This window comes from Pan paniscus, chromosome 12 (genome assembly GCF_029289425.2).
Source record: "Pan paniscus chromosome 12, NHGRI_mPanPan1-v2.0_pri, whole genome shotgun sequence".
NCBI classification, from domain to species: Eukaryota; Metazoa; Chordata; class Mammalia; order Primates; family Hominidae; genus Pan; species Pan paniscus.
In genome coordinates, this window is record NC_073261.2 from 55,102,542 (window position 1) to 55,121,702 (window position 19,161).

The following is a 19,161-nucleotide window of genomic DNA, read 5'->3' on the forward strand; positions in this document are numbered from 1 at the left end:
ATAGATAAATTTACATGGGAAAGCAAATTAAAATCTACACTTTTCTAGATGAGTATTGCAGGGGAAAATGTGTGCTTCAATGGAAAACTTTTAAGCTTTATTTATATCACACTCTTCCAACTTATCTGATTCTAGCCTTTCACTGCTATTGAACGATTTTACCTTTCTAGTTTCTACTGAAAAAAACTGATAGCAAAGCAAAATAACACTTGTCTCTAGGCATGTAAATTCTGTCTGGCGGAGGTTCAACCGACATCCCTTCTCCACTATGTAAGAAGCCACTGCTGCCTTCATTTGTGAGTCATTTCAATATTCCTCATCTATAAATGTATCTGTTCCTTAGATTCTCCGTTTGAACTGGTTGTAACATCTTACTGGTTCCTTCATTTAATTAATGAGTTAAATAAAATAAAATACCTAAGTTAAATAAAACCTTTTACGACATACATACAACAAGGAATAGGTAGATAACTATGAAAGGGAAAACTACGAGACTCAGAAAAATGGGAGATGTAGGCTCCTCAAGCTCTTTGTTGGTCCAAAGACCTACATATTTAAAAAGTACTGAGACTTCAAAGAGCTTTTGTTTATATAGGTATAACTATCAATATTTATCATCTTAAGAAAAACAGAAATTTAAAATTACTAGTCCATTTAAAGATAAAAAACCTCATTTTTATGAAAAATAACTAGTTTTTTAAAAAAACAGTGATAAGAGTGGCACTGTTTTACATGTCTGCCTTTGGTCTATTGCAATATCCTACACCTCTGGAAAACTCCACTGTATACCCTGAGAAAGAGCCAAATATCACATTAGTATTATTACGAAATGGGTCTCAGGAGCCCCAGTCCACAGTTTGAAAACAGCTCATCTAGTCATGTTTACCCACACAAAATGTTTGGATACACCCTTTCCCAGTGCCTCACTCCCATCCTGTGGCAGCCAAGTGACCATCTCAGTTCCATAGCAGGAGAGAGTCTTTGACCTCCGGGTTACCAGTAGAGGGCATGAACAAGGCATGAGGCAGAAGAAGGATAAGTGAAAGCCTATGTATTAACTGTGGGGCCCTATGCTCCTGTGCAGAAGAGTTCACAGAACATGCCTGAGACTACTATGCTTTGAAAGTCTTACTTGCAAGCTTAGCCCATGGCTGTTGTCTGGTAACTTTGATTTCAGGAAGGTTCCCACCATTCCCTAACAGTGAGTGGCTCACTGTACCTAAACAGTGTAAAAATGTAAGAATAGTGGTTTATGCTGAGCACCTGATTTCCTTCTAGGAGTGTGGAATTATGGTAAACGCTAGGCAGAGGGTGCCTATGTAACGTGCACCCAGTTATAACCTTGCGCACTGAGTCTAAGGAGCTTCCCTGGTAGACAACATTTCACGTGTGTGGTCACAACCATTCAGCACATCCTGTGGAACTCCACTGAGAGAGGACCAGGGAGCTTGTGCCTAGTTTCTCCCAGACTTCACTCCATGCACCTTTTCCCTTTGCCAATTTTGTTTTGTAACCTTTCACTGCAATGAGCCATAGCTGTGAGTATGACTATATGCTGAGTCTTGTATGTCCTCCTAGTAAATCGCTGAAACTGAGGGTGGCCTTGGGGACTCTCAACACATTCCCCTTCCCTGTCCCTACTCCCAGGATTACAGCCTATGCTGCACAGGGCTGGAAGCTTCTCCCTGAATAAACTGAAAAGCCAAATAAAGAGGAAGAAAGACTTCAAAAGGCAGAAACAATGAAGGAAACAAAAGAAAACTCCAAAAACAAAACTTGGAATTAATATCTTTAAAAAGATATGAAAATATATGACACTCATAAAAGCAGGATGCTTTGAAAAGAAGCAATTAGAGAACAAGAAACAGCTCTACAAAATTAAAAATATAATGATCATAATGAAATACTGAATAGAAGGGTTAGGAAGATAGCTGAAAAAAATCATCCAGAGAAAGTGAAAAAAAAACAAAAAGAAATGAAAAATAGAAGAGATGATAAGAAAATTAAAGGATCAATCCAGGTGGTCTAAAATCCAATTAAAGAAAAAGAGAACAGAATAAATGGAAAGGAATAAATTATTAAAGTAAATTTCATCAAACTAGGGGAAAAAGGCGGGGGAGGTCCTCAGGTTAAAACGGCCCACCAAGTGCAGAGCACAAGAAATGAAAAAAGAATCACACCAGTGATTATGACACAAAATCATAAACTTTCAGAAAACCAGAGAGACTATACTAAAAAGCTTTCAGAAAGGGAAAACAACCCATATAAAAAGAAACAGGAAACTTAATTATATCAGATTTCTTAACAGCAACACTAACAGCAGACACACTAGAATTAAACCTTTAAAATGCTGAGGAAAAACTTAGACTTTAAAATCAGCCAAACTGTAATTCAAATGCAAGGGTAGAATAAAGACATTTTTAAGACATGCAAGGACTTCGAAAATTTATCTTTTCTTAGAAAGTAACTGGACTAATTGTTTCAGCAAAATGAAGAAAACCAGATTCATGATCTAGATAACAGAAGGTCCAAATCAGGAGAAAGGTGAAGGAAAGTCCCAGGACTATAGCTATGCAAACCTAGACAACTCTATCTTCTAGGTCTTCTATTCAGAGTTCATTTTGACTATCATATTTTTAATTTCATAGAGCTCTTTCTTGTTCTCTTATGGTTTCTTTTCATAGTGACCTGTTCTTATTTTGTAGGTGCAATCTCTTTTGTTATCTCTTTAAAGATATTAATCTTTAGGTTTGTTACAAACTTAGAACCAGACCAGATTAGAGTATGAAGAATGGAAGCTATAGGAAGGAAGTTTAAGGAAAAAATGGCATTGGTAAATCCTTACATTTGTTGGCCCATTTGATGGCACTGCAGCATTTGGAAAAAATTAACCACGGGATGAAAGAAAATTAGGTAAATTAGTTTATCATTTGGCTCAAAGGCTAGTCATGTTTACCTGGTCATAATAATATAAAACCTAACTACTAATTTAACAAAAAATTATGACAGAATCTAAATTGGGAGGATGGAAGAAGGATATAGAAGAAAGAGAGAATAAAGAGTTAAATCCTCACTTTATCAATTCTTAATTTATAAAAAAGTAATACCTAAACTATTTAAGTCAAGAAGTGGTTATAAAGTATACTTTTTCAGAAAGACAAAGGTAAATACTAGAAGAAAAAGTTAAAGGACTTGAAAGTGTTTGCCTTCAAGGAGAGAAACAGTAAAAAGAAATTAACAAGTGTCTGGTATTTTTGTGGTAAATCTTCAAGAACTGCTTTATTTGTTCAATCATGTACATGTATTACTTTGATTTTAAAGTAAAAATTTTAAAATAATTTAATTATTTAGCCTAGAAGGTTTTACAACCCCTTATCTCATGCTTAAGCACTCTAAGTGATTCCTTTTTCACACAGCAAGAGTGTTGTACCCAATACCCCAACCACAAAGAAAATTCTTTGTCTCTTCAAGGTCCATCTTTTCTGTTTTCTCTTTTTTTTGAGACAGAGACTCACTCTGTCACCCAGGCTGGAGTGCACTGGCGCGATCTCAGCTCACTGCAACCTCCACCTCTCAGGTTCAAACAATTCTCCTGCCTCAGCCTCCCGAGTAGCTGAGTAGCTGGGACTACAGGCATGCACTACCACGCCCGGCTAATTTTTGTATTTTTAGTAGAGATGGGGTTTCACCATGTTGGCCAGGTTGGTCTTGAACGCCTTACCTCAGGTGACCCGCCCACCTAGACCTCCCAAAATGTTGAGATTACAGGCATTAGCCACCACCGCACGGCCATCCTCTTTTCTTTCATTCTCTTTCTTTGCTAATTACTTTTCAGGGGAAAAACAAACAAACAAACAAAACACCTTTCATTGAGGATGTTCTCTGTATTGGTAAGAAAAGATCTCTCAGACACATTTTCAAGTGGAAAAAGCAATGGAAGAAAACTGCAAATACATATAAGAAGGGGAAATGTAAATTTGTTTTCACTTTTATACATATAAAATATCCTGGGAGGTAAAGTAATAAACTAATAATAATGATTACCCAGCATGCAACTTGTCAGAATGAGAATTGAGAAGCTGAGAAACAGGCAAAAGATAGAGATTTTACATTGTATACCTTTTTAAACTTTTTAATTTTTAATCCTGTGAAATTATCGTCTACCCAAATAATTTTTATTAAAAAAATTTAAGTCATTTCTTTATCTTGGTTCAAAATTAAAATATTTTCAAAAACTTGGGAAATAACGAAAATAAAGAAAATGATACTCCAAAGATCCCACCTGCCCAGAAGCAGGGGAAACAAGATACTTTACTGATTCAAGCTGTGAATCCTGTTACCCAAGGGAACCTTGGTATAGATCTCAAACTGTAAATTTTTGCACATGTAAGTCAGAAGTGAGGGGATTTAACCTTCATACCAAAACCACAGCTCTTACATGAATGCAGTAAGGAAAATGTTGAGGCCTTGGAGAGCGGGGGTGGGGAAATCTTTTAGTAATGGCACATTACTGAGAGATGACAGAAAGACTCAAGTTATCAAAACCTTCTAATTGAAAGCCATCTTTAAAAATCACAGCATTTGATATTCAGAGAAGGACTGTGTGGTAGATAGAGCTCCCTCTCCCCCCTCCCCCCTCTCCCCTCTCCCCTCTCCCCTCTTTCCACGGTCTCCCTCTGATGCCGAGCCGAAGCTGGACGGTACTGCTGCCATCTCAGCTCACTGCAACCTCCCTGCCCGATTCTCCTGCCTCAGCCTGCCGAGTGCCTGCGATTGCAGGCGTGCGCCGCCACGCCTGACTGGTTTTCGTATTTTTTTGGTGGAGACTGGGTTTCGATGTGTCGGCTGGGCTGGTCTCCAGCTCCTAACCGCGAGTGATCCGCCAGCCTTGGCCTCCCGAGGTGCCGGGATTGCAGACGGAGTCTCGTTAACTCAGTGCTCAATGGCGCCCAGGCTGGAGTGCAGTGGCGTGATCTCGGCTCGCTACAACCACCTCCCAGCCGCCTGCCTTGGCCTCCCTAAGTGCCGAGATTGCAGCCTCTGCCTGGCAGCCACCCCGTCTGGGAAGTGAGGAGCGTCTCCGCCTGACTGCCCATCGTCTGGGATGTGAGGAGCCCCTCTGCCTGGCTGCCCAGTCTGGAAAGTGAGGAGCGTCTCTGCCCGGCCGCCATCCCATCTAGGAAGTGAGGAGCGCCTCTTCCCGGCCGCCATCACATCTGGGAAGTGAGGAGCGTCTCTGCCCGGCCGCCCATCGTCTGAGATGTGGGGAGCACCTCTGCCCTGCCGCCCCGTCCGGGATGTGAGGAGTGTCTCTGCCCGGCCGCCCTGTCTGAGAAGTGAGGAGACCCTCTGCCTGGCAACCGCCCCGTCTGAGAAGTGAGGAGCCCCTCCGCCCGGCAGCCACCCCGTCTGAGAAGTGAGGAGCGTCCTCCCTCCTCGTCTGGGAGGGAGGTGGGGGGGTCAGCCCCCCGCCCGGCCAGCCACCCCATCCGGGAGGTGAGGGGCACCTCTGCCCAGCCGCCCCTACTGGGAAGTGAGGAGCCCCTCTGCCCGGCCAGCCGCCTCGTCCAGGAGGGAGGTGGGGGGGTCAGCCCCCCGCCTGGCCAGCCGCCCCGTCCGGGAGGGAGGTGGGGGGATCAGCCCCCTGCCCGGCCAGCCGCCCTGTCCAGGAGGTGGGGGGGGGCGCCTCTGCCCGGCCGCCCCTACTGGGAAGTGAGGAGCCCCTCTGCCCGGCCAGCCGCTCTGTCTGGGAGGGAGGTGGGGGGGGTCAGCCCCCGGCCCGGCCAGCCGCCCCGTCCGGGAGGGAGGTGGGGGGGTCAGCCCCCCGCCCGGCCAGCCGCCCCGTCCGGGAGGGAGCCGCCCCGTCCGGGAGGGAGGTGGGGGGGTCAGCCCCCCGCCCGGCCAGCCGCCCCGTCCGGGAGGGAGGTGGGGGGGTCAGCCCCCCGCCCGGCCAGCCGCCCCGTCCGGGAGGGAGGTGGGGGGATCAGCCCCCTGCCCGGCCAGCCGCCCTGTCCAGGAGGTGGGGGGGGGGCGCCTCTGCCCGGCCGCCCCTACTGGGAAGTGAGGAGCCCCTCTGCCCGGCCAGCCGCTCTGTCTGGGAGGGAGGTGGGGGGGGTCAGCCCCCGGCCCGGCCAGCCGCCCCGTCCGGGAGGGAGGTGGGGGGGTCAGCCCCCCGCCCGGCCAGCCGCCCCGTCCGGGAGGGAGCCGCCCCGTCCGGGAGGGAGGTGGGGGGGTCAGCCCCCCGCCCGGCCAGCCGCCCCGTCCGGGAGGGAGGTGGGGGGGTCAGCCCCCCGCCCGGCCAGCCGCCCCGTCCGGGAGGGAGGTGGGGGGTCAGCCCCCCGCCCGGCCAGCCGCCCCGTCCGGGAGGGAGGTGGGGGAGTCAGCCCCCCGCCCGGCCAGCCGCCCCGTCCGGGAGGGAGGTGGGGGGTCAGCCCCCCGCCCGGCCAGCCGCCCCGTCCGGGAGGGAGGTGGGGGGGTCAGCCCCCCGCCCGGCCAGCCGCCCCGTCCGGGAGGGAGGTGGGGGGATCAGCCCCCCGCCCGGCCAGCCGCCCTGTCCGGGAGGTGAGGGGCGCCTCTGCCCGGCTGCCCCTACCGGGAAGTGAGGAGCCCCTCTGCCCGGCCAGCCGCCCCCTCCGGGAGGGAGGTGGGGGGGTCAGCCCCCCGCCGGGCCAGCCGCCCTGTCGGGGAAGTGAGGGGCACCTCTGCCCGGCCGCCCCTACTGGGAAGTGAGGAGCCCCTCTGCCCGGCCAGCCGCCCTGTCCGGGAGGGAGGTGGGGGGTCAGCCCCCCGCCCGGCCAGCCGCCCCGTCCGGGAGGGAGGTGGGGGGGGTCAGCCCCCCGCCCGGCCAGCCGCCCCGTCCGGGAGGTGAGGGGCCCTTCTGCCCGGCCGCCCCTACTGGGAAGTGAGGAGCTCCTCTGCCCGGCCACCACCCCATCTGGGAGGTGTACTCAACAGCTCATTGAGAACGGGCCATGAAGACAATGGCGGTTTTGTGGAATAGAAAGGGGGGAAAGGTGGGGAAAAGATTGAGAAATCAGATGGTTGCTGTGTCTGTGTAGAAAGAGGTAGACATGGGAGACTTTTCATTTTGTTCTGTACTAAGAAAAATTCTTCTGCCTTGGGATCCTGTTGATCTGTGACCTTACCCCCAACCCTGTGCTCTCTGAAACATGTGCTGTATCCACTCAGGGTTGAATGGATTAAGGGCGGTGCAAGATGTGCTTTGTTAAACAGATGCTTGAAGGCAGCATGTTCGTTAAGAGTCATCACCACTCCTTAATCTCAAGTACCCAGGGACACAAACACTGCGGAAGGCCGCAGGGTCCTCTGCCTAGGAAAACCAGAGAACTTTGTTCACTTGTTTATCTGCTGACCTTCCCTCCACTATTGTCCTGTGACCCTGCCAAATCCCCCTCTGCGAGAAACACCCAAGAATGATCAATAAAAAAGAAAAAAAAAAAAATCACAGCATTTAATGTTAGTGGTCATAATATTATAATATTCAAAATTACTAAAGCATTTTATCATCACATCCATTTCTTGAAGGAGATAATGTCATAATATTAATAGTTTCTGGTGGGGCTGACATTTCAACGGAGAAAAAAATAAAATTTTAATACAACCTATAAGCCATCCCATCCACCCACATATACCCAGAATTGCACATTTGACACTATTAGCACCATTCCAAATTTAGAACCTGGGCATGTGGTTGTGGATGAAAGCAAACCTAAGCAAATTTGGGAAAAAATAATCCTTCAAAATTGATGACCGAAAACAAAATAAGAAAGGTCAAAACTTATTATTTAGGAAACAGAAGTGTCAATGTACATTCAAATGTTTACCCTGAAATGGAAAATTATTTTGGATGAAATACAGCAATACCGTACAATTTACCAAATCATAATGAACCCAAGGCATTTTTTTAAACGAGCAATCCCCAACAAATTCCTTAAACCATTCTATTCCCATAAATCAGCACTAAATAAGTTTTCCTTGCCACCAAAAAACGTCCCCAGAGGCAAAAGGTATGGAAGTACTACATTTCGTAGCTCCCCTTCCTCGAAGACACAAAATTAAATACAAAGACACTAAGAATCCCGACCCAAATCCTTTAAGCATATGTAAAAGATCTACAGAAAGGCTAAATTGGGGGTGCTTTTTGGTTTTACAAGACAATTCACAGTAACACTGGCAATTTTAAAAGGGTGCATTTAAAGTACTTAAGCTTCCCCTAATTACTGAATAAAATAGGTCAGCATTTGTATTTCCCAACATCCTATTAAGAATAATTACAGTAGTCTACAATCCCTCCATATGCCTTCATTTTTAAAAAAATCCATAATCTTCCAATCCTCAGAATTCTGGCCGCAGAGGATAACTTACAGCACCTCTTTCTCAAGCCAGCAATCCCTTTTCCTAGTCCTTATGGGGTAAGAAACAGGCACTCCTTTCCCTTCAAACTAACCCAGGGGCCTGGGAAAGGGCAAAGCAAGCTGAAACAATGTCACCAGAACTTGGACCTAGAAACCAGAGCCAAGAAGGATGACATAACACTAGAGCGTTCCGCTTCTGCAAAATGTCTATCATTCTCTCCACTCCCCGCTCTCAGCAGCTCACACAAACGCCACAAAGATTGGGAGAAGGCAGTACAGCACTAGTATTCATTTGTATCAAGAAAGAGCAATTCACTTCATTACTCCGAGCGTCCGTTGTAGCCTGCTCCATCCAGAGGACCGGAGGCAGACTCAAGCAAGGATGAAAAGAAAGAGCTGATGCTGCTATGAAGTGACCCCCCAGATGGGGACGTGAGCAGTGTCCCTTGTGACTCTTGGAACATCCAAATCGCTGCAATAAACAGCCGGGCCAGCAGGACAGCCTCTCCCACGCTGGGGACAGCCCGGAGCCCGCAGCCTAGTGGCTGACTTTCCTTCCGCTAAGTGGATGGGGGCCGGGGGGGCGTTATTTACACCATTCCCAAATCTGGAACCTGGGGGTGTAGTTGTGGGTGAAAGAACGCCTCAGCAAAGTGGAAAAAAAATCCTTGAAAACTGATTCAAAACACAGAGCGTGGCTACTTTATTCTTCTGTAGTATGAGAAATTTCTTTTTCTTTTTCTTTTTCAGGACCACTGCAGCGGGATCTTGCAGTAGGGGAGAGAGAGTGGATTAACTCCCTGAGAAATTTCTCTCATGAAAGAAATCTATTACCATACAATAAGAAGCTCAAGACTTATTATTTAGGGGGGTAAAGGGGTCAATGTTGCGTTCATATGACTACTCTGACATCAAAAACTATTTTTGGATGAGATAGAGCATATTATGCAATTCTACAATGTATTTTTTTTTTTGCAAGAGTAATCTTTAAAAAGAACTGGAGCTGGTCCAAGCGATTTCACCGACACAGAAGCCACGTTGCGCCCCCTCAATCCACCGCTCCCAGATACCCTGCAGTGTGAGGGATCATTCAAGAACCGCCGTCTCCCCAGACCCGCGTGCACAGCGCGGCGCGTCCACTGAGCCGGTCTAGGCTCGCAGGAGGCGCTGCCACTGCGAGGCCGAAACGAGTGTCCGGGAAAGCGCCGGCCCGGCCAGGCGTTCTGCCGCTATTCGCTGACCGACTGGCACACCAGCCAATGCAACTTAGCGCTAAAGACCGGTAGCCTGGGGAATGACATTCACGGGGGGAATCCGAACCCCATTCCCGCGACGCGGGGACGCCAACGTGCGGCGCCCTGCCGGCCCGCCCCTTCCTGCCCACCCACTTGCCAACTGCCCCAGAGCACGGGCGAGAGCGCGGGATATAGGGCAAAGGCAGAGCTCACCGCTTCAGCGGGTCCAAAACCTGCGGTGCCCCGGCAGTCGCGGAATCCGGGCTCTGCGCGGCAGCCTGGGCTGCCGCCGGGGTGGTATTCCCGGCAGGAACGCCGTCCCGGGGCATCGCCGACGGCGCGCGCGGCTCTCTACGCACCTCACACGCCTTGCACGCCGCCGCTTGAGCCTCAAGGCGCAGGACTCCGTGCGGCGGGGCCCGCCCACCCCCGAGGCCAGCCAATGGACGCGGAGCGCGGGAAGCCGGGGGCGGGGCCCGGCTCCTCCCCTGCAGCCGAGCAACGCAGCAGGCTCCGCGGTCCTGCGCTCGCGCCCGCCCCACCAGGAGCGGTCTGGGATTGGGGGAGCACATTCCTCAAATAGAAGGTCTGTGAGGCCTAAGGTGTTCGGCACGCGCTGCTGCTTTTGCGGGAGTCTTTCTGTCCTTTTTAAGACTAATAATTTCTTCGCCTGCTGTTTACAGAACACCTATTTAGGGCCAGCCACAGTGCTTGGGGACACATGGAAATAGGAAAAAGCTTCCACTTAGAGGATCTCCCACTCATTCCGGTGGATGAGCAGATATGAAAACAGGTAATTAGGGGAGCCCACATAAGGCACATTCCAACGTCAAAAAACGTGTAGAGGTGGCGCCTGCCTGTGGTCCCAGGATGAACCTGTTTTGGATTAGGACACACCCCAGAGGACAACTTCGCTATTTCTGTGTCCACCTCACCTAAACCTGGCAAAGCAGGCACACGGGGAGGAGTCCAGACAGGTGACAGGAGACTATTTTCTGATTTAAGGAACACGGAAAAAGGAACAAGGGAAAAAGTGAGAAAAACTTGGGAGGCTGAGGCAGGAGGCTGAGGCGGGAGGCTGCAATGAGCCATGATCGCGCCACTTCACTCCAGCCCGGTGTCTTAAAAAAAAAAAAAAAAGGCTTGTTGTGATATGGGGCAGGGTGTAGGGCACGAGGAGATTTCGGCCAGAGGACAACTAAGAGATTTGTTACCCTGGAATTCTGGTGGCCGTTATTCGCAATGGAGAACAATGCACATTCATTTTCTTTTTTTCTTCAACTTTTAAGTTCAGGAGTACATGTGCAGAACGTGCAGGTTTGTTATATCGATATACATGTGCCATGGTGGTTTGCTGCACCTACCAACCCATTGTCTAGGTTTTAAGCCCTGCATGCATTAGGTATTTGTCCTAATGCTCTCCCTCCCCTTGCCCCCCACCCCCCCCAACAGATCCCAGTGTGTGTTGTTCCCCTCCCTGTGCCCATGTGTTCTCAATATTCAACTCCCACTTATGAGCGAGAACATACGGTGCTTGGTTTTCTGTTCCTGTGTTAGTTTGCTGAGGATGATGACTTCCAGCTTCATCCATGTCCCTGCAAAGGATATGATCTCATTCTTTTTTATGGTTGCATAGTATTCCATGGTGTATATGTTACCACATTTTCTTTATCCGGTCTATCATCGATAGGCATTTGGATTGGTTCCATGTCTTTGCTATTGTAAATAATGCTGCAGTAAACATACGTGTGCATGTGTCTTTATAGTAGAATGACTTATATTCCTTTGGGTATATACCCAGTAATGGGATTGTGGGTCAAATGGTATTTCTGGTTCTAGATCCTTGAGGAATTGCCACACTGTCTTCCACAATGGCTGAACTAATTTACATTCCCACCAACAGTGTTGTGTGATCTTATTTCTGAGTTCTTTATTCTGGCCCATTGTTCTATGTGTCTGTTCTTGTACCAGTACCATGCCTTTTTGGTTACTGTAGCCTTGTAGTACAGTTTGAAGTCAGCTAATGTGATGCCTCCAGCTTTGTTTTTTTTTTGTTGTTTTTTTTTTTTGTTTGTTTTTTGTTTTTTGCTTAGGATTGTCTTGGCTATTTGGGCTCTTTTGGTTCCGTATGCATGTTAAATAGTTTTTCTAATTCTGTGAAGAATGTCAATGGTAGTTTAATGGGAGTAGCATTGAATCTATAAATTACTTTGGGCAGTATGGCCTTTTTCACAATATTGATTCTTCCTATCCATGAGCATGGAATGTTTCTCCATTTGTTTGTGTCCTCTCTGATTTCTTTGAGCATTGGTTTGCAGTTCTCCTTGAAGAGGTCCTTCACTTCCCTTGTTAGCTGTATTCCTAGGTATTTTATTCTTTTTGTAGCAATTGTGAATGGGAGTTCATTTATGATTTGGCTCTCAGCTTGCCTGTTATTGGTGTATAGGAATGCTATCAATTTTTGCACATTGATTTTGTATCATGAGACTTTGCTGAAGTTGCTTATCAGCTTAAGAAACTTTGGGGCTGAGACAATGGGGTTTTCTAGATATAGGATCATATCATCTGCAAACAAAGATAATTTGATTTCCTCTCTTCCTATTTGAATACTCCTTATTTCTTTCTCTTGCCTAACTGACCTTCCAAAACTTCCAAAACTATGTTGAATAGGAGTGGTGAGAGAGGGCAGCTTGTCTTGTGCTGCTTTTCAAGGGAATGCTTCCAGCTTTTGCCCATTCGGTAGGGTATTGGCCGTGGGTTTGTCATATATGGCTCTTATTATTTTGAGGTGTTTCTTCAATACCTAGTTTATTGAGAGTTTTTAACATGAAGGAATGTTGAATTTTATCAAAGGTCTTTCTGTGTGTAGTTTTCGTCTTTAGCTCTGTTTATGTGTTGAATCACATTTATTGTTTTTTGTATGTTGGACCAACCTTGCATCCCAGGGATGAAGCCTACTTGATCGTTGTGGATAAGCTATTTGAAGTGCTGCTGAATTCAGTTTGCCAGTTTTTTTTGTTTTGTTTTGTTTTGTTTTTGTGTTTTTTTTTTTGAGAAAGAGTCTTGCTCTGTCACCGAGGCTGGAGTGCAGTGATGCAGTCTCAGCTCACTGCAGCCTCCACCTCCCAGGTTCAAGCGATTCTCCTGCCTCATCCTCCTGAGTAGCTGGGATGACAGACGTGCACCACCATGTCTGACTAATTTTTTGCATTTTTAGTGGAGATGGGGTTTTGCCATGTTGGCCAGGCTGGTCTGGAACTCCTGACCTCAAGTGACCTGCCTGCCTTGGCATCCCAAAGTGCTGGGATTACAGGCATGAGCCACCATGCCCAGCCCAGTTTGCCAGTATTTTATTGAGGATTTTTGCATCAATGTTCATCAATGTTTCCTTTTTTGTTGTGTCTCTGCCAGGTTTTGGTATCATAGAATGAGTTAGGGAGGAGTCCCTCCTTTTCAATTTTTTGGAATTGTTTCAGTAGAAATGGTACCAGCTCTTCTTTGTTCCTCTGGGAGAATTCAGCTGTGAATCCATCTGGTCCTGGGCTTTTTTGGGTTCGTAGGCTATTTATTACTGCCTTAATTTCACAACTTGTTATTGGTCTATTCAGTGATTCAATTTCTTCCTGGTTCAGTCATGGGAGGGTGTATGTGTCCAGGAATTTATCCATTTCATCTAGACCTCCTAGTTTATGTGTATAGAGGTGTTTATAGTATTCTCTGATGGTTGTTTGTATTTCTGTGGGGTCAGTGATATCCCCCTTATCTTTTCTGATTGTGTTTATTTGATTCTTCTCTCTTTTCTTCTTTATTAATCTAGCTAGTGGTGTTATTAATTTTTTCAAAAAACCAGCTCCTGGATTTATTGATTTTTTTTAGAAGGTTTTTTATGTCTCTATCTCCTTCAGTTCAGCTCTGATCTTGGTTATTTCTTGTCTTCTGCTAGCTTTGGGGTTTCTTTGCTCTTGGTTCTCTAGTTCTTTTAGTTGAGATGTTAGGTTGTTAACTTGAGATCTTTCTAGCTTTTTGATGTGGGCATTTAGCACTAAACATTTCCCTCTTAACACTCTTTTAGCTGCATCCCAGAGATTCTGGTACATCATCTCTTTGTTCTCATTAGTTTCAAAAAATTTATTGATTTCTGCCTAATTTTATTATTTACCCAAGAGTCATTCAGGAGCAGGTGTTCAATTTCCATGTAGTTGTGTGGTTTGAAGTGAATTTCTCAATTTTGAGTGCTAATTTGATTGCGTTATGGTGTGAGAGACTGTTATGACTTCAGTTCTCTTGCATTTGCTGAGAAGTGTTTTACTTCCAATTGTGTGATCAATTTTAGAGTAACTGCCATGTGGCACTGAGAAGAATGTATATTCTATTGTTTTTGGGTGGAGAGTTTTGTAGATATCTATCAGGTCCTTTAGATCCAGAGCTGAGTTCAGGTCCTGAATACCTTTGTTAATTTTCTCTCTCAATGATCTGTCTAATATTGTCAGTGGGGTGTTAAAGTCTCCCATTACTATCGCATGGAGTTTAAGTCTCTTTGTACGTCTCTAAGAACTTGCTTTATGAATCTGAGTGCTCCTGTATTGGGTGCATATATATTTAGGATAGTCAGCTCTTCTAGTTGCATTGAACCCTTTACCATTATGTAATGCTCTTCTTTGTCTTTTTTGACATTTACTGGTTTAAAGTCTGTTTAGTCAGAAACTAGGATTGCGACCCTTGCCTTTTTCTGTTTTCTATTTGCTTGGTAAATTTTCCTCCATCCCTTTATTTTGAGCCTATGTATGTCTTTGCACATGAGATGGATCTCTTGAAGAAAGCATACCAATGGATCTTGCTCTTTATACAGCTTGCCATTCTGTGTCTTTTAATTGGGGCCATTTAGCCCATTTACATTTAAGATTAGTATTGTTACGTGTGAATTTGATCCTGTCATCACGATGCTAGCTGGTTATTTTGCAGCCTTGTTTATCTGGTTGCTTTATAGTGTCACTGGTCTGTGTATTTCAGTGTGTTTTTGTAGTGGCTCGTAATGGTTTTTGCTTTCCATATTTAGGGCTTCCTTTAGGAGCTCTTGGAAGGTAGGCCTGGTGGTGACAAATTCCCTCAGCATTTGCTTGTCTAAAAAGGATCTTATTTCTCCTTCACTTATGAGGCTTACTTTGGTTGGATATGAAATTCTGGGTTGGAAATTCTTTTCTTTAAGAATATTGAATATTGGCCCCCAATCTCTTCTGGCTTGTAGGGTTTCTGCTGAGAGGTCAGCTGTTAGTCTGTTAGTCTGGTCACCTTTGTAAGTGATCTGGCTGTCTTTTTTTTTTGAGATGGAGTCTGGCTCTGTTGCCCAGGCTAGAATACAGTGGTGCGATCTCAGCTCACTGCAAGCTCCATCTCCTGGGTTCACACCATTCTCCTGCCTCAGCCTCCCAAGTAGCTGGGACTACAGGTGCCCGCCACCACACCCAGCTAATTTTTTGTATTTTTAGTAGAGACAGGATTTCACCATGTTAGCCAGGATGGTCTCGATCTCCTGACCTCGTGATCCACCCGCCTTGGCCTCCCAAAGTGCTGGGATTACAGGCTTGAGCCACCGTGCCCAGCCATGATCTGGCCTTTCTCCTGGCTGCTCTTAACATTTTTTCTTTCATTTCAACCTTGGAGAATCTGATGATTATGTATCTTGGGGTTGATGGTCTCATGGAGTATTTTACTGGGGCTCTCTGCATTTACTGAATTTGAATGTTGGCCTGTCTTGCCAGGTTGGAGAAGTTCTCCTGGTTGATATCCTGAAGTTGGTTTTCTAACTTGGTTCCATTCTCCCCATCTCTTTCAGGTACCCCAATCATTTATACTTTTGGTCTCTTTACATAATCCTATATTTCTCAGAGGTTTTGTTCATTCCTTTTCATGCTATTCTGCTATTGATACTTGTGGTTGCATTGTGAAGTTCTTATGTTGTGTTTTTCAGCTTCATAAGATCAGTTATGATCCTCTCTAAACTGGCTATTCTGGCTATCAGCTTCTGTATTGTTTTATCACGATCTTAGTTTCTTTGCATTGGTTACAACATGCTCCTTTAGCTCAGCAAAGTTCGTTATTACTCTCCTTCTGAAGCCTACTTTTGTCAATTCAGTTATCTCAGCCTCAGCCCAGTTCTGTGCCCTTGCTGGAGGGTGTTGTGGTCATTTGGAGGAGAGGCATTCTGGCTTTTTGAGTTTTCAGTGTTTTTGCATTGATTCTTTCTCATCTTTGTGGGCTTATCTGCCTTCGATCTTTGAGGTTGCTGGCCTTTGAATGGGATTTTTGTGGAGTCTTTTTTGTTGATGTTGTTGTTGTTTTCTGTTTGTTTGTTTGTTTGTTTTACTTTTAATAACCAGGCCACTCTACCAAAGGGCTGCTGTGGTTTACTGGGGGTCTGCTCGAGACCCTAGTTGCCTCAGTTTTTCCCATACCTGGAAGTATCACCAGTGAAGGGTACAAAACAGCAAAGATGGCAACCAGCTCCTTCCTCTGGAAGCTCCATCCCAGGGGAGTACTGACCTGTTGCCTGCCCCAACATACCTGTAAGAGGTGGCTGGAGACCCCTGTTGAGAGGTCTCACCCAGTCAAGAGGAACGGGATCAGGGACCCGCTTAAAGAAGCAGTCTGGGCTGGGCACGGTGGCTCACGCCTGTAATCCCAGCACTTTGGGAGGCTGAGGTGGGCGGATCACGAGGTCAGGAGATCGAGACCATCCTGGCCAATATGGTGAAACCCTGTCTCTACTAAAAATACAAAAATTAGCCCAGCATGGTGGTGCATGCCTGTAATCCCAGCTACTCAGGAGGCTGAGGCAGGAGAATCGCTTGAACCCAGAAGGTGGAGGTTGCAGTGGGCTGAAATTGCGCCACTGCACTCCAGCCTGGTGACAGAGCTAGACTCCATTTAAAAAAAAAAAAAAAAAAGAAGCTGTCTGGCTGCTTTTTGGTAGAGTAAGTGTACTGCATTGGGGGGACCCTTCCTCATCCAGATCATTTGTAGTCTTTTGGCCAGCAGGCTGGAACGGCTGAGTCAACCAAACCACAGAGATGGCAGCTGCCCCTCCCCATGGGAGCTCCATCCCAAAGAGAGATGAGAGTTCTATTTTAGAACCCTGGCTGGAGTGTCTGAAGCCCCTGGAGGGAGATCCCGCCCAATGAGGAGGAATGGATCAGAGTCCTGATTAAAGAAGCAGTCAGACCACAATCTAGCAAGGCCGCTGTGCTGCGTTGTGGAGGACCCTTCCTCGTTCGGACTATTTGTATTCTTCAAAGCCATTAGGCTGGAACAGCTGAGTCTGCTACTGAACTGCAGAGATGGCGGCCGCCCCTCCCCCTCTGGAACCCAGACCCATCTCAGGCAGATTCCAGCCTGTTGCCATTGGCTGGCTGGAATTCCAAGCCAGTGGGTCTTAACTTGTGGGGTACGATGGAAGTGGGACCCACAGAATGATGCTGATCGGCTTCCTGCATTCAGCCCCCTTCCCAAGGAGATGTAGGGAGGGATTTCCCACCTTGCCAGGGATCCCGGGGCTGGAGTATGTAAAACTCCCTAGTCTCTGTGTGTGCCTCAGCTGCTGCTCTGCCAAGATTCCACACAGCTCTCTGCTTTGGACCCAAGGCCCAGGTGGCATGGGCTCAGGAGGGTAACTCCTGATCCATGGGGTTGCAAAGATCTGTGAGAGAAGCGTGGTTTCCCAGGCAGGGTCGCACAATCACTCACTACTTCCCTTGGCTGGGGATGGGGGTTCCCTTGGCTCCCTGTAGCTCCCAGATGGGGTGTCCTCCCCTGCCCCCTGCTTTTCTTCATTCTCCGTGGGTAGTTAGTCCCAATTTGCCTAGTTAGTCCCAATGCAAGAACCTGGATATTTAAGTTGAAGGTGCTGAATTCACTCGCGCCTTTACATTCCCTTCAGTGAGGGCTGTGGACTGCAGCTCCTTCTAATCGGCCATCTTGCAACAGCTTTCAAATCTTTCAGTCTTATATCCACATGTCATTTTCTTTTCCTTTTTTTTTTTGTACAGAAGACTAGATAATATGCATGACATGGTTAAAATTTTCAATTGTGTCAAAAATATATGCAGTGAAAAGAAAGTTTTCATCCTCCACTGCCTCCTGCCCCCAGCTTTCTTTCGTCTTAGACTACCACTGTTGACCAGTTTCTTGCATATCCTTTCAAAGACATTCCATGGGTTAAGAAAAATTATAAATGTATATATGTATGTATTGACTATATTGTAAGGTACGGACTTAAAACATTCCATATATGTTACCAAATTAATATCCATATATAGTTCATGTCAGTTGTGGCTCCCATAACAATTTGTCAGGACCACTGTTTTAACACGTCTCTATACAGTACATTATCAAATTTAATTTTTAATTTTCTATTCAGTTGTTGGTCTTTTTAAAAATTGTAGTGCATAGATATGTATACATGCATATATATATATATATATATATAATAATGAAAGTAGTCCAATGTGAATAAATTACTTATCTTTTACCCCCTTTGTCTTTTGGCTTGTTTACTGTATTTTTGCAGTGAATTATTATTATTATTATTATTATTATTGCAACAGGGTCTCACTCTGTCACCCAGGCTGGAGTGTAGTGGCAGCCACAGCTCACTGCAGCCTCAACCTCAGGGGCTCAGGTGATCATCCCTCCTCAGCCTTCCAGGTAGCTGGGACTACAGGCATGTGCCACCATGCCACGCTAATCTTTTGTAGAGACAAGGTTTTGCAGTGTTGCCCAGGTTGGTCTCAAACTCCTGGACTCAAGCAATTGGCCCACCTTGGCCTACCAAAGTGCTGGAATTACAGGCATGAGCCACCATGCCTGGCTGAATTATTTTTGATTTTCATATAGTCACATTACTTTTTCTAACTTTCTAGGGTTTTTTGTTGTTGCTTTTACTCTTTCCTAGAAAGGCTATCATATCCCCAAGATTTAAAAAAATTCTCCTATGGTAGCATCTAGTCTGCTTGATATCTATATGGTTATAGTATATAATATACTGTATGTATATGTGTATATATGTGTATATATATACGCACACACCAATATACTATATAATGCAAATAATCTATTATAGAAATAATATCTGTTATGACAAAGAAATAAATTAGGGCCGGGCACGGTGGCAGCAGTTTGGGAGGCTAAGGTGGGTGGATCACTTGAAGCCAGGAGTTCAAGACAGTGAGACAAAAACCACATGATTATCTCAATAAATGCAGAAAAGGCCTTTGACAAAATTCAACAACCTTCATGCTAAAAACTCTCAATAAACTAGGTATTGATGGGACGTATCTCAAAATAATGAGAGCTATCTATGACAAACCCACAGCCAATATCATACTGAATTGACAAAAACTGGAAGCATTCCCTTTGAAAACTGGCACAAGACAGGGATGCCCTCTCTCACCACTCCTATTCGACGTAGTGTTGGAAGTTCTGGCCAGGGCAATCAGGCAGGAGAAGGAAATAAAGGGCATTCAATTAGGAAAAGAGGAAGTCAAATTGTCCCTGTT

At 46.1% G+C, this 19,161-nt stretch overlaps 1 protein-coding gene across 3 annotated transcripts in view; it reads right to left on the reverse strand.

Annotated features, from left to right (window-relative positions):
• Positions 1-10,012, reverse strand: part of ZNF638 (zinc finger protein 638) — a 155,474-nt gene extending 145,462 nt beyond the window's left edge. For 2 of the 3 annotated variants that reach the window (XM_008960274.3, XM_008960272.4), the window contains exon 1: positions 9,824-10,012. In XM_008960274.3, the coding sequence (XP_008958522.1) occupies positions 9,824-9,939 (116 nt within the window). In that variant the 5' untranslated portion in view covers positions 9,940-10,012. The remainder of the gene's footprint in view (positions 1-9,823) is intronic. The other variant, XM_055107806.1, reaches the window with a different exon arrangement.
• Between the last annotated feature and the right edge of the window lie 9,149 nt (positions 10,013-19,161).